Source organism: Solea senegalensis, linkage group LG21, assembly GCF_019176455.1.
Source record: "Solea senegalensis isolate Sse05_10M linkage group LG21, IFAPA_SoseM_1, whole genome shotgun sequence".
NCBI classification, from domain to species: Eukaryota; Metazoa; Chordata; class Actinopteri; order Pleuronectiformes; family Soleidae; genus Solea; species Solea senegalensis.
The window spans coordinates 10718696-10733414 of record NC_058040.1 but is presented as its reverse complement, the minus strand read 5'-3'; the positions used below and the strand labels follow the sequence as shown (position 1 = coordinate 10733414).

Sequence of the window (14719 nt, the reverse complement as noted above, 5' to 3'; positions counted from 1 at the left end):
AACAGAAACTCATTAAGTGATGTGAAAAACACAGTTTAAGGGGATGTCTCAATGCTGTTCCATATAATCAACAGGTCCACCATGTTTTCCCCTCATTTTTGCTTATCTTCACTTCACCACAGTTGTGTCCTGCCCTTGCACAACCACAGGAGTGTGTCTTGTTTACCGAAAACTACATTCAACAGTGTCCAACAACCTTTCGTCAAATAAAAATAACTCATGTGTTTACTGCTTTCGACAAACTCTTTATTTATTAACTTTAAAAAAAAGAAAAAAGACACGCTGTGTATGTTTTGTACCCACAGTTATTTGTTACTGAACTCACACCCCCGTCGCCAAGTTTATAGTTTGTTTTCGACAGATTTCATACAAAACGTCTTGTCCATGCTGGAGTCGTTGTGGAGAAATTTCCTATGACATTCCTACACGCGCTCCATGCACACACACACACACAATTAGCACTTGTTAAAGGGAGCATGTGATATGGTAAATATGCCACCATTTTCCCATAATTACAGCCTCCTGTGAACCATAGAGGAAGCAAGTGCTCTGGATGACTTACCTCATGTCCGTTTGAAAGGACTAAAAAAAGACACAACAATTCAATGTGTCCCCCTTTTTTTTCCACCCCAAAAAAGAAAAATCCTCTGTCGGTTAAATAAAAACTTAAAAAAAACAAAACTATTGTCTCTGCTCACACTCCATCCAACACAAACAGACACACACACACACAGAAACTCTCTCTCATTTTTCCGTTTCTTTGACCCTGCCGCAGTCCCCCTCTGCACTTCACAAGCCAGCAAAACTAATTGGAGTAGGAGACAGGTGGAGCCACTCTGTAGTAATCAGTCTTGTTAGGAGACGGGGCTATTGCTCACACTGCGATCTTTTTGTTTTTGCAGTGTGAACAGTGGAAGGAGGGCATGAACTTATGACACACTCGCATATGGGGCCCCTTTGTAGCCTGCCGGGCTTCACTAGTTGTAGTAAATGTCAAGGTTCTCTGTGCAACACAATTACAAACACATCCTACCATGCGCATGTTTTGGAAAAAGAAGAAATTCACGCCACTTTTACTCTAAAATGCGTGTGTGATATATACACATAACTGATAAGTGCACATATCTATATCTATAGCGGTCCTTTTTCCATCAGCATTTGTTCATTGTGTGTGTGGTAAGTGCCAGTTCATTGGCGCCGTTTCGGTGTGAGCATGTCCACTGTGTCGAGACACGATGCTGTATAATGCAACCAGGCAGGTGTGAGGGTCACAGCCAGTTTGCGGCCAAGCGTTTTGACCCCTGCTGCCCGCTTTGTCTGACCGTCAGAGGAACTCCTTAATTAGAGCCGTTGGTTTGCAGTGTCTAACTGATGCAGCTCAGCAGCCGCTCTCCAACAGCCTCTTCATTAAATGCTCCTGGTTGACTTAGCAAGAAGAGCCTTGGTTTGCCCAATTCTTTCTGCTCGAAGGCCGTGTTAAGAACATCTGCCTAATATTCCATCTGCACTTCCTTATCCAGTGATTCACTGAGTTGTTATTGTCAGACTGTACTGTGTTCAAGCTTAGTTTCCTGTGCCATTTTTTTATGTAATTGCAGTGTAGTTTAATTACCTACTGAAGAATTGCCACGGTTCAACAGTAACAAACAGTCTATTTGTGTTGGTCATTGCAGTGTGTGGTAGTTTTTTTCCTCTTCTCTTTCACCACATTTTGTCATTCGCAGAATGATTAATTGTTGGTTTACACGCGTTATTTTAACAGAACGCCCCCTCTGGTTGGTGCATGTCTGCAATGTGAGTGCATGCTATTATGTAAGACGCTGAAGGAGAGTGATCAAGTGGCCAGAAAATGAATGGGAACAGAGCTGGAAGGGAACTGAGTGAAACATGGCTGTTCTGGCAGATGTAAATAAGGACGCTCACCCGGTAGAGATTCAACAAGACGTTGCCTTTTGACATTCAGCAGTAAGGATTTCATTCTACTGTTCTTGGCCGCTCCGTGTTGTTGACGCAGCCATGGAAAATCGCAGAGCGCTCTTTTAAACAGCACCATTTATAGCACGACAGACACTTCTTTACATATATAAGGCTGCACGGCTGTTTTCGTAACCACTGTGCCCATGGGTGAAACCTGAGCCACAGGTGTGTTTTAGGTGCAGTCACATTTTGGTCCACAGAAAGGGCCTTGTGCGTTGTTGTAATCATAGCCTATCACTTAGCGTCAGTGTTTGTAGTCAAATACAAAGAGATTACATTTTTGTCCCCAGTGATTTGAAAGGGGTTCTCGTTAAGAGGCTACATCAGCGGATGAAGAGAAGTGGATACAAGGAAATCTGACCAGGTTCTTTACACTTAACCTGAAATGTTAGCTTGAACTTTTGTTGTGATGTACTACAGCTGTAGCTGTTCAATGCAAGACTCATTTACTCACATTTTACTTAAAAATGTAACAGCAGAATATGATGATGTAGGGGGGAAAAAAACAAAGAAAAGTTTGTAGTGGAATTGTTGTAACTAGTTTACTTAGATTACTAAAGGAACCAGATTCACTGATAAAAAAACAAAAAACGTTGGATAGGTAGTCTTAAATAACTTTAATATTATTATAGTATATTATTATGTATTAAATACATAATAAATACATAATTATATTATTATGTATTAAATACATAATAATATACTATAATAATATATTAAAACATTACTATACATACATGTTATGTATAAAAGCAGACATGGATACATTAAGGAAAAAGTAATGAAAGTTGATAGGAGGTGGTGAAGGGAGAGGTTTTGAGGACTAGCGGCATAGGGGTGGTTAGAATGGCAGTCTGAGATGTGGCTGTATATTTTGTTGTAGGTTTGCAGCAACATGAAGGACATGGTGCTGGAGAACTGGCTTCCTAAGGTACAGGAAATAACATGAATAAATTAATTCAGTACTTAAATAAAAAAAGTTGCAACCCTCTCAAACACAACAAGATTTGTTCTGACCATTGTTAGAGCCGGAAAAAAGAACAAGTGACATGTTTTGACATCTATTACATGATGCCGTTTGGACACATGATGTTCTTGCCTTGCTGTCTGGATCACAAGTCAAACTGTTAACATTCAGTGACATTTTCTTAAAGCAGTACTTCATTTTCTGTGTGATACATAAAACAGATGAGTTCAAACCCCCTCCGGGTTCTTCAGCTCAAAACATAGTTCTACGAGATTGCTCGTATGTTTTCCTGCATCCGAGAGAAATTATTCAACAGAACTGATTATTTCAGTGCTTTTCAGTATCTCACCGGGTCGTCACATCATGGAAAAAAAAGGACAGTGAGACAGGCTGGGTGAGAGACTGAGACAGAGTGACAGACAGAGGGAGGAGACAGAGGCAGAATCTTGCTGTGACAGCCCTTTCACTCCTTATGAAAGACATTTTTCATCCCCCTCAGTATTCTATGGGACTTCAAAGCATCAATCTCAACCGAGCGATTTGGCCTATACTATTGTGTGAATCTTGAATATTCATCAGGGTCTTTCTTTTCCTTGAGCACTAAGACTCAGCTGGGGATCTGCTGGGATCTCACCGTATATTGGTGTTACATATAACAGTGGTGCTTACAGATATCGGACGATGTCTGTGTGTCGAGGACTATATGAACGCGTCCTCTGCTATAAATAACATCTCAACTCATCTCCATTTTACTCCTTTTCCAGTGTGTCCCCGGAATAAAAAAGTAATAATTACATAGTAAGCAGCATGTATATTGCTCTAACTATTGGTGATTTACGTCAATAATTAATTAAAATTGTTGTAGTTGGACAATGTGAGCAATAAATATAGATTTGCAGTCCGGATGAGAATCGGTAAAATCCTGTACAATCCAAAAATCCTTTATATCACATACTTCACTATGCAAGGACTGTTAAAAATGGGAATAAAAATCAGCAAAAGTCAGCAAAAGAGTCATGTTTAGGCTGTTTTATTTCTTCTTTCTGGGAGAACAATAATTTGTTACACATCTGGAGAATTATGTCTTTGATATGACTCAGCACAAATGTGTTATTAACAGCTTCATAGATCATAAATGGTTTAAAATGACTGTATCGGGCTTTACTTTCTTATATCCGTATGGAATTGGACACAATAAAGTGGTATCGTCCCGTCCCCAATTTGCAGAACTATTACTGCACCACAAAGGACATATATATAAATGTTTATTGTAGCTTGATGAAGAGAGAAAGGCAAGTCTGTGTTTTGCTGGATGATAAAGACGGTGGCTTGGACAGCTGTGTTGCTCTCCAGTATTCTAGCACAGCCGCCTTAACAGCGATCTGCTGAAAATCCTCCTAATTTCACAGAGCTGCGAGTCAGCTTGGCCCCGGCCTGGAACATCGCTCACGATACGCATTCCACCCCTGCTCGCACTAATTTCATCATCTGTGTTCCGCCGTGGCTTTTTGTTTCACAGGTTAGCGACGATTCTTCACAGTCATCCGTCCCGTTGCTCTCGCTGTGCGATGAAAGGTGTATTTGCTCCTTTAAAGTCCTGTCCTGAAATAAAAAACGTGACTCAGTGTCACGGCACATTATAACACTGCTGCTAGCATTTAATGTAACGTCTCCATTTTCATCTTTGAAAAGAAAATGTTTGCCTTTACAAAATGGAGACAGATTAGTGCAAACAACAGTTGTGTATTAATTGACTCCTCTCACTCCTGGAGGTCAGAACATGAGGGAACACACAGTCTCACAGAGAAGCGACTCTTCACTTCGCCCCCTCCAGTCTGATAACGCCCGTCATCACTTTATTGCTATAGAGTTGTTTTTGGACCCGATGTGATGTCATGTGACCTGCATGACTGTGGTCACTTCACCAAATGGCTTAGCACCTGGGGATTATGCTGAAACAAGCAAGTTAACCCATATGACATCATCAGGGTTGTTTTCACAGACTCAATAAAGGTAACTCCCAGAGCCATGGAAGAAATGAAACCGGTTTCCATGTGTTCTCTGCCTGATGGGTGGACTATACTTTGTTGTACAAAATTGGTGGAATGGTCCTTGCTTACTTTTTCAAATGTAGTCATTTTGACATGTCACCAAAAGGTAAAGCACATCTCTGTGCATCAAAGGGTGCCTATATACTTTCTCAATTCTGTGTCAGCAGAGAATCACTTTGCATTTTCCACTGTGGCTATACTTCATACAAAAATGAGGGCCCACATTATTCAGACAGTCACATAACTATGGGTTGTAGGCAGGAATGACGACCCAAAGGTATGATTTTAAAATAGGCGCCCCCTAGCAGTAGCATAAATAGCCGCAGTCTGCTACCTTAGGTGTGTGGTAGAGGGTTTGACTCCCCCGTTGAGACTTACTTACACACTTACTTACACTTACTTACTTTTAGCCCTAACCCTAAATTCACTCCTACTGAGGGCCCTAACTCTAACCTCACTAAGCACTATAACGACGTATAGTTAAAGGAATACTTCACCGATTTGCATTTAGCTTTGTATGACTAGAATAGGGGTCGTGTTTTTGAAAAATTGTGCTTCCCAACCTCTGTCGAGAAATATGTTAATTCTTTTTTATTACCCACCAGTGACACTTGGTCCGAGCCTTGAAACTGCAACGCTAATTCGGCACTTTTTAGACCCACTCGTAGGGGGATGGGACCTCATTCCCAGAATGTAAACAGTGTCCGCCATCTTTGCTAACAGTTACCGTTACGTAGCAAAGAAAAGAAGACATTTTCTCAACTCAGGGGAAACAGCACAATTTTTTAAAAAATACTACCCCTATTCTAGTAATACAAATCCAAATTCCTTTAAGTTTCCGCACTTGTTGACATACTCTCACTGGTGTCAATTTCTCACCAGGAGTCCACCCCCATTTGTATGTCCTTTTATTTCCATCTGTTTTTGCTACATGGAGCGTATGGTGTGTAAAGCTTGTTTACATTCGCATAGAGTCTACTGTCACAGACATGGGCGTATGATGATATTTATTTCACATGGACCTCTTTAGATTTCCAGATGATGGAAGCATGAATCCAGCTTTTTTTATGGAGCAGAGCCATCGCTAACTCAGGGACTAGTCAGAGTGCCGGCAGTGAAAAGAGCCTGTGTGGCTATTTCTCATTCTGGTTGCAACAAACAGCGTAGTTTCTCAGAATGATCGAGGTGCTGACAGTCAGATTTCTGCAGCGGTATTAATCATCCTGTTTATGTCTGAGATGATAGATGGGTTCTGCCCTTTAAATTCGAACTTACTGAGGGAGGGGTAAAGAAATCAGAAGGGGAAGTCAAGAGTTAATTTCACTGAAAGCAAGTCTTCCATCCACTTTCAACCCCTTTTCATGTGGCGGAGTGACCCCCACCTACAGAGCTCCTTACTCGCCTGGACACCCCCCCATCCCCGTGGGCTGAGTAGGCTGTCTGGGAGGTTCCCTGCTGGGTATTTGATGGAGCACAGAAGGGTGTGTGAGGTGCACTGACCCATTCACATTGCTCCCCATGCACTCGTGCTCCAGAATAGGCTGACTTATCACATGTAATACACAGCGCTGCACAAATGGGGAGTGACAGCTATAGGGCTCGTGGAGCACTGTAGGGATGTAGTGGCTTCTGGGAGCTGCTGTTCCCACCCGGTCAGATTTTTTTTTAAAGGAGACAGGTGTTGGGTGGAGAAGAGGGTAGAGAAGCCCATTTGGCTTGTTGTTGTTGTTTTACCCTCCTCCATCATTGCTTTAACACCACAGACTTTTTCTCTCCTTTGCAAGAATCTGTTACGATGGAAATCCAGTCATGTCCGAGATGTTTATGATTGTGTAGGTGCTGTAGTCGACTTGATGTAATCTGTCTAATAGCTGGGTTAATCCTCTTAACTTGTAAACCATGTAAATCTCTCACCACTGGAATGTGTCCCTATTGTTTTTTTTTTTTTTTGCATGTTCACATATGTGTCTGTGTGTTGGATTAGTGTGAAGTTGTTAAATTGCGGTGGTGCCTGGAGGTGTGAGCTCTAATCACCTCTAATCACCTGATGTGTGATGGCCTGATCCCTGTTGTGTTTACACCACTCACACACACACACACACACACACACACAGGCTCACACAAGGAACTGTCTGAGTTCTAATACCAGACTTTTGGTTTCAGATTAATGTCCAGTGTTTGCCTTTCACACCACACCTGTGTCTGCAGCTGTAGTTTCACAGACATTACTTCAGGACTGGGCTGAAATTTTATAGAGAATGTGGTTGCTTTTTTGTTTCCCCTTAGTCGCTGTTTTTGGACTCTGGGGCAGATGATGGGTCTTTTTTCGTAGTTTGGGCAGGGTGGTTGTTAGTTTTAGCCTTTTAATGGATCCCATCATGTAGAATTTATCCTTTAAATGTGGAGATGTTACTGACAGACCTTGAAAATGTACTAACTTTTATTATTTTGGATAAAAAAGAGGTGAGAAATGTATTTTAATTCAGAAACCTCTAATGTAGGTCTAATAGAAGATGCCATAGTATAGTATAGTATAAAAGTTTCTTGTGCACAGCTTTTCACACCAAAACAGAGCTTTGTTGAAAACACACTGACACACATTTTGTTCTGTGTTTTGTTTTGCTTGAAGGATTTGATACCAAATGGTTTTAAACTCTGAGTTTATTCTCTTGCCACCGTGTGTTTGTGTGCCTGTGCTAACAGTTCATGCTGCCTTCACACCTCATTCAACCCCTGCTCACATCCATGGCCCTGGTTCACCCCCTTTTGTGCCCTTCTATTCTGCTCTCCTTTCTGAGTGATGTGAGAATCTGAAATGTGTGTGTGGGAGAGAGAGAGAGAGAGAGAGAGAGAGAGGCAGAGTGGGGATATTCAGATATACTCAGCTGTTCCCTCTTTAGTGAACCGATCATAGAAAGGGTTGGACAAATAACACACTGAGAGAGCAACTAAGTAACAACCTCCTCCCCCTCTTTTCTCCCCCCCTCCTCTGTCTCTCCCAGGCTGTCAGTGTGGAGTAGAGTTGGAGGCTGCGGGGCGGCTGTGAGCTGTGTGAAGTTCCTGAGAGTGCAGAGAGGCAGTCACTCACAGAGAGACACTTGTACGGGCAGGAGAGCACTGGCACTCTGGCACACGGACGGATATAAAGACGCACAGTCTCGCACCTTTGCCACTCTGCACGACCGTGTTCGTTGTGGCTGCACCTCAGGGATTTGACAGAGGCGGGTTGGTGCTGGTGCGATGGTGGCGCTGTGGTCGCCTCAGGAGTGGGCCTGGCAGGCGGTTCTCCTGGTGACCATACTGGCATCGCTGGGTCTTGGGTCTGATGGTGAGTACTGTGCTGGACACCAGTGTGTTTTGATGCCTTTACTTTCCCACTGTCTTTAGGTTTCATGTACAGTAACTGCAATGAGCCTGAGGCCTCCTTGTGATTGTTTTTTATTAATTGAGTCCTGTATTTGGGAAACACTTTATGTTAAAACGTCAAGCACCACATTGAAAGTTTTTTTTGGGTGAGGTATTTCGAGGTGACAGGTTGATCCTGGTAGCTGTGAGGTTATCTGTCTATTTTTTGCTCTATGGTATTTATGATGAGCAAACGGTATCATCATCTCCACAGGGGGGGTACCATGAGAACGGGTGTGTATTTATCTGCCCTGTTCTCCTCCTCCTCCTCCTCCCCCCCCACACGCCTCTGTTCATGTTTTGAATTGTTTGAAGATGGACAGCCAGTTGTCTTTTACAATGAATGCCAACAGTGTCACGGTGCCCCGCAAGGTTGTGACAGGCGGGAGGGTTTGACGAGCTCCCGGCTTCAAGAAGATGACACTGATGCATTTGTTCTGTTTCTCATCGCAGAGAGTCCGTCATTAAGTTATGGTTTTGCCGTATCTGTTTGTCTTTTATCGAAACGCTAACAGCTTCTTCAAGGCGAGCGGCAATACATAAACTCATTGTTTTTCGGATCCGTGAGGCTTTTCAGTATGGAAATGAGTTGATCGGCAAATGACAACAAGATAAAGATATGAATTCAGGCATTTTGTTACTGACAAATTATTTCACAATGAAAATATTCAGTCACTACAGCCTGACTTTTGATTGTTTATCTGAACAGTTGACTTAATACTCAGTCGTCGAGTGCTTTATTAGGAGCAAAGTTCGCTCTCAAGCTGGTAAAACCCCAGAATTTGCGTGCACATGCCCAGTGGTGTGTTTATAAATATTACTATCAATAGATGGCCTGGAAAATTTCAGCATATGACTCGGAACTGTAACTGGCTTTACCTTATGTGATTAATGGTGTGTTGGTCCTTTAATTTAGCAATCTATTTATGCTTCACTATCGCTGCCATGGCCTCTTCTCTGTATTGTTTTATTAGAATGTAGTCATGGTATGTTTTTATCCCCTTATACACAGAAAGAAATGGGAAAAAGAAACAAAAAAAAAACAACTGTCATCTCCAATTGAAGACCAGAAGTAAAAGAGATGATGTGATTATAAAAAAATCCTGGTTAAAATAATTAGCTTCACACTGAAACACAAATTGATTTTGATTTTAATCCTAGTACAAAGAGATTCTTTGCTGAAATTGTGTCAAAAATAAAGACCAGCTGTAAAATCCTTTCCTTGAATGAGTGGTTCAGTGCAAGCTGTAACTTTCACAGTGGGTCACGAAATACCTCAGTCGCTGATGAATGTGACTTCAGAGAATTTCCCCTTTACACTGGTCTGTACACACTAGACTAAGTGTTTAATTTCTCATCCAGTATTAGTGCAGCGGGTGTGAGGGTCACTAACCACACGGGTATAAGTGGTGTGGATGATGGAGTGAAACACAGACGGAATAATTGCTAAAGAGTGTCATTCTTCATTCTGTCAACGAGAAGTATATTCCTTGTCAGTGCAGACTGAAAAATAGATGAAATAAAGACGTGAGCCTTCTTGGAAAGATTTCATACTTAAGGTATTTCTGAATTGTTGGACTTTCTCCGTTTCACTCTAATAATTCAGCCACCAGTTGCTTTTTCTCTTTCTGTGTGATCTGATCTTTCAGAGGTCACTCTAAATGAGTAAAACATGTGGGAGGTTGCACCATAAATCTAAGTAGCATGGTCAATTTGCCACCTGTTTCTATAGGCTGGTGGGGTTCACAGAGAACAGGCTAACCGTAGCTCTGTTCTACCAGTGGGAATGGAGTGGAAATACTAAGAATTCCAAATACTAGGAGTTAAATCCAACAGGATGATCGTCTTTGAATTTTATATTGCTTGTTTCTCATTTCCGTCATCCTCCCTCTGGTTTCATTGTCTCATTGTTCGTAACAAAAACTGCTGAGTGACCCTGAACGCCACATGTGTCTGTACCATAAGTGCTGCAGTCAAGGAGAAACTCGTATACAGCAGCTCATCACTCATATTCACTTCAAACAGGCACAGCTGAAAAGTACTGATGTTCTTTGGTGGTATGGTGTTTTCATTCAAAGCAGAACTTCACAGATCTGAAAATGTCAGGAGGAGAATTAGTTTTGTCTTTATCAACAGCTATTTCTGTCGTACACTTGATATCAGTATTAAGTCTTTTTATTGAAGTGTGTGATTTCATCGTCCATTATTCTAATCGTTTTAGAATAATGGAGATGAGTTTCTGTCAGTTTGTGTTGCATTATTTATTTAGGTGTACAGAACACTCACAGTTTAAAAGAATATATAGAAATAGTTCTGTAGCACTGTCTATGCTTAACTCTCTGTTGTGTGTCGAGGAGTAAGGGCAGAGTCTGGTGTAGCAGTCAGGCGGTACAAAACAACAGCAGTTGGTCCTCAACAGGACCAGACTCCTTCAGCCCTCTCTGCTCCGCTTCCTGTCAGGATGTGGATATGGTTCCCCAACACAGAATTTGATCCCCAGGCAGATGTGCTGCTCCAGTGGCCGTGCATGAGAGCATAGGCTCAAGTGTAATAGTTGTTCATGTGAGTGTATGTGGCTGTAAAGGAGGAGAAATAAAGACACTACTTGAGTGCAAATAAGCTCTACTTCTTAACCCAACACTGATTCACCAGGCATTACTATAGGTATTAAATATGCTTCCTAAAGAAGATTGTCTCCCACCTGATTCAAATATGTTGCTACAACCACCAGCCACCCATTATAGCTTAGTATAAAGTGTGCACATACATCTTCCCTGCTTTTGCCTTAAATCTTCCCTCCAGCACTAAATGCTGTGATGGTCATGTTGAAAGGTTGAGTTTGTTGTTTTTTTGTTGTGGAAGTCAGCCAGTCGCTCATTATCACTGTATGTGAGAGTGCTATTGATCTGCTCGTCTAGCCCTTTTACGAGAAAGTGAATAAATGTCAAATTAAGCCTCAGGTCAAGTGCGAGTTTGGAGTTAAGCATACAATTATAACCGCATATATACGCTTCGCAGAGACCTTGCATGACCTTCACTAAAAACAGAAGCTCCTATGTACATTCACTGTTTACGCCAAAGTTATAATGCGGTGTATAAGTGACAGATTGTGGTGGCTCTATCAGTATGTCTGTAATGGAGCCAAGCATTACTGAGTCCTGTGGCTTTGTTCCAGTAAATCCAGACCACATGGATAAATAGACGAGCAGAAGAGATGCTTTGATGGGCATCACGGATAGATTTTTATTTATTTTTTTTATATAAAAAAAACTTCTTTCTTCAAAGAAAAAAGAAATAAGTAAGTAAGAGAATTTGGGCTTGCGATACAGATATTCGTTGGAATGAAATGCAAGCACCTGCACACGCTCACACTGTGATCAATACGCTCTTGTTTTATAGCATTCCAACTTCTACACCTGTGGTGTGTCTATCAGTCTGTGTGCGTGAGTTAAAGCGCACGTATCTGTTGGTCTGAAACTCCGCATGACTGTACTTTGGATGTTAACATAATATAATGAGCTTCTCAATGCATATTGCATGTTTTCATATGACATTAATGTGTCAATCTTGTTGTCCTTATAAATCAAGGGAGATGTAGACTCATTTTCTCATAGACTTCCATTCAAACTGAGCATTTTTGCAACCAGTGGAAATCCCACCTTGGTGGAAGACTGTGTCCATTTCTCATACTGTCTTTGCTCGAGTATGCGTCTGTCTGTTTTTCAGTATTCTGTTGTGGATATAGCAGCTCTCCGCTGTATTCACACCCATCTGCAAAGTTTCCTCTGTGCAGCCAGTCTGACAGTTGGTTCAGCAGGTCTCCCGTCATAAATTTGGTGCGGCACTGTTGCTCACAGTGACCGCCCCGTTCCTCAACAGAGGCAACATGGTCACGGCCTGGAAACGCAGAACAGGTTGCTGGAACGCTGCACGGTGGAAACAGATGACCTGGTGTCAGTGAGCGCCGCGGAGCTGGAGGAGTGAGTGAGGAATGTGCTCCTTCAGACACATTCTTGGGTTCGCACATGGACTGGGTGTGCACATGTGTGAGTGGTTCGTGTGGCAGAGGCTTTTGAAGCATGTTGGGGGGTTAAGAGGGTGGAGAGTGGGGTGGTAGGGTGGAAGAGGATGCATGACCCCTTCGCAGGTTGGCAGTGACCCCTTCAGGGTCAGAGTGCATGCTGGAGACACTGAGGAAGATGTCTCCTTTGAGTCGCTGATTTATCACGGCCACCTGGAGAAACTTGTCTCCCTTTCTACTCAGCGTGTGTGTGGTACTCAGCTCACAGATTCCTTTTTGCAGATTCATCGAAATGAAATTCCCCTGTTAACATTTCGCTCTAATCTTATCACTGGCAACATCAGTAATTCTATCTTGTGTCGATTCCCAGTTAACTCCTGATGGAAAAAGAAAACCCATTATTATAACGGTATTTTTATCGATCCCCTGCAGCTCTCCATTCAAGCACAACTTGAGTTTCTGGTAAGAGTGACACGACTAAAAACCCCTGTGTCTGCTGCAATGAAGAAATCCAGATGTGAAAAATAATATTAATGAATATGGATGTGAAGAAATGGGAGGATTAAAAGAAGGTAGTCATTTTTTTTAAAGGTTTTTTTTTTTTTTCTTTAATTGACTCATGTTGTAATCATGTGGTAACTGATTATGATATAAGAATCTGAAATTCATGCCTTGAGATTTGGGTTTCAAACAGTGCCATAGATCACAGGCACCTATTGGAATGCTACTGCCTGTCAATCACACAGGTGTCCACTTAGAAGTGTTGTACTTTGTCACCTTTTTTAGGCACATCATTTTCAAAATTGACATCATGTTCTGTTGAAGGAAAACACTGAAAATAGTGACTGAGACGATCAACACCTCCTGGTGGCTATTCAATATAGTCTTACTTCCAGGTTGGCCTCATTTGGCAAACCAGAGAAAGTCAATTTTTGTTTTTTTGGTAATTTTTTTTATGTATACTCTCTCTCTCTCTCTCTATCTCTCTCTCTCTCTCTCTCACTCTCTCTGTCTCTCTCTCTGAGTGTGTGTGTGTGTCTAGGTTGAGGAGCAGCCTGTGGAATGTGTGGGGGATGCAGATCAGATTTCGGGGTGACCTTGAGTGTGCCCTGTAGCTGACAAATGTAGAAATGATAAAAAGTAGATGTTTTATTTTATCCCCACAGATGTGTTCAGTCGTGTCTATTTCCTTGGGCGATGAGTTGAATTATTTTTCCTTGTCAAAATGATGTAACTATGAAAGAAAAGCAGCTCTCTGTTTGTAGATGTCAGTGTATCGACGATGTCCTCTCCCTCAGGACTCCCGCTGACTTTACATCCTTTAGCGTCTTTAACAGTCTGTTGGACACATAGTGACTCTGTAGAAAAGTAAACCAGTATGATAAATCTCCATAAAATCAGTCGCCCTTTTTGACAACAGCGGGGTTTAACAAAACTACTTTTATAACTGCCTTGGTTGCTAGATGGTCTGTTTTTTTAATGAACAGCACCATACAAATAAGAATTAAACTCTTCTTTGTAAACATATACAGTTATGTGCAATTTTCTTTGTGCACTTTTTAATTTGTGATTTATTGAATTGGAGCATGCAGTTATAATGTTGACGAGTGTCACTGTTCCCTATTGTGAACGTCTAAAGGCAACACATCTGACTTTAAGTTGTTTTTTTGAGTTAAGATTTGCATAGCTGTTGTTATTCAACGCTGTAGATTATACACAATACCTTACCTCAAAACTCATCTCCTGACGCAAGTTTTTTCTGTTTCTCGTCCCTCTGAGGTGACCTTCATCTTCTTAAAAAATAAATAAATAAATGAAACAGTGCTGACATGGACTGAGTGAATTCAAAAGACTCGTACCTCGGTGCAACATTCCTGCCTTGTGTTTTCTTAGGCACACTCACAGTGCAGATGTGATAGACAATCCAAGGCCACTGTGAGGGAGGATCACAACACCTCCACAAACTTCCCCTCTCTCAGAGTCAGTCACAGATTAGGGTTAAAAGGACAAATGAATTGCACTGTGTTATATCACAGCACATTTTGATTCAGACCTTTGATCACATTCTCTTCTGGAATTATAACTTGGGTCCTTTTTTCTCAATGGTGAGCTGGTATTCAGTTTGCAAATAAGCTATTTTTGTGTTTGACTGATGGATGGACATTAACTTTTGACTGCTTTAGTGACTCAGTCCCATTTCCCCCCTTCCCCCCAACACTTCTATTTGGAGGACATACTATACTATGACTTTTTTTGACTGATTTTGGACGACATACTACACTATGACATTTTCGGGTG

General features: G+C 41.7%; 1 protein-coding gene across 3 annotated transcripts in view; it reads left to right on the top strand.

Moving 5' to 3' along the window:
* The window catches only part of bmpr1bb (bone morphogenetic protein receptor, type IBb), a 46602-nt gene that overhangs the window by 22854 nt on the left and 9029 nt on the right, over nt 1-14719 (top strand). For 2 of the 3 annotated variants that reach the window (XM_044012121.1, XM_044012120.1), the window contains one exon: nt 7998-8323. The exons of the other annotated variant lie outside the window; for it this stretch is intronic. In XM_044012121.1, coding sequence (XP_043868056.1) covers nt 8236-8323 — 88 coding nt within the window. In that variant the 5' untranslated portion in view covers nt 7998-8235. The remainder of the gene's footprint in view (nt 1-7997; nt 8324-14719) is intronic. 3 annotated transcript variants of the gene reach the window in all.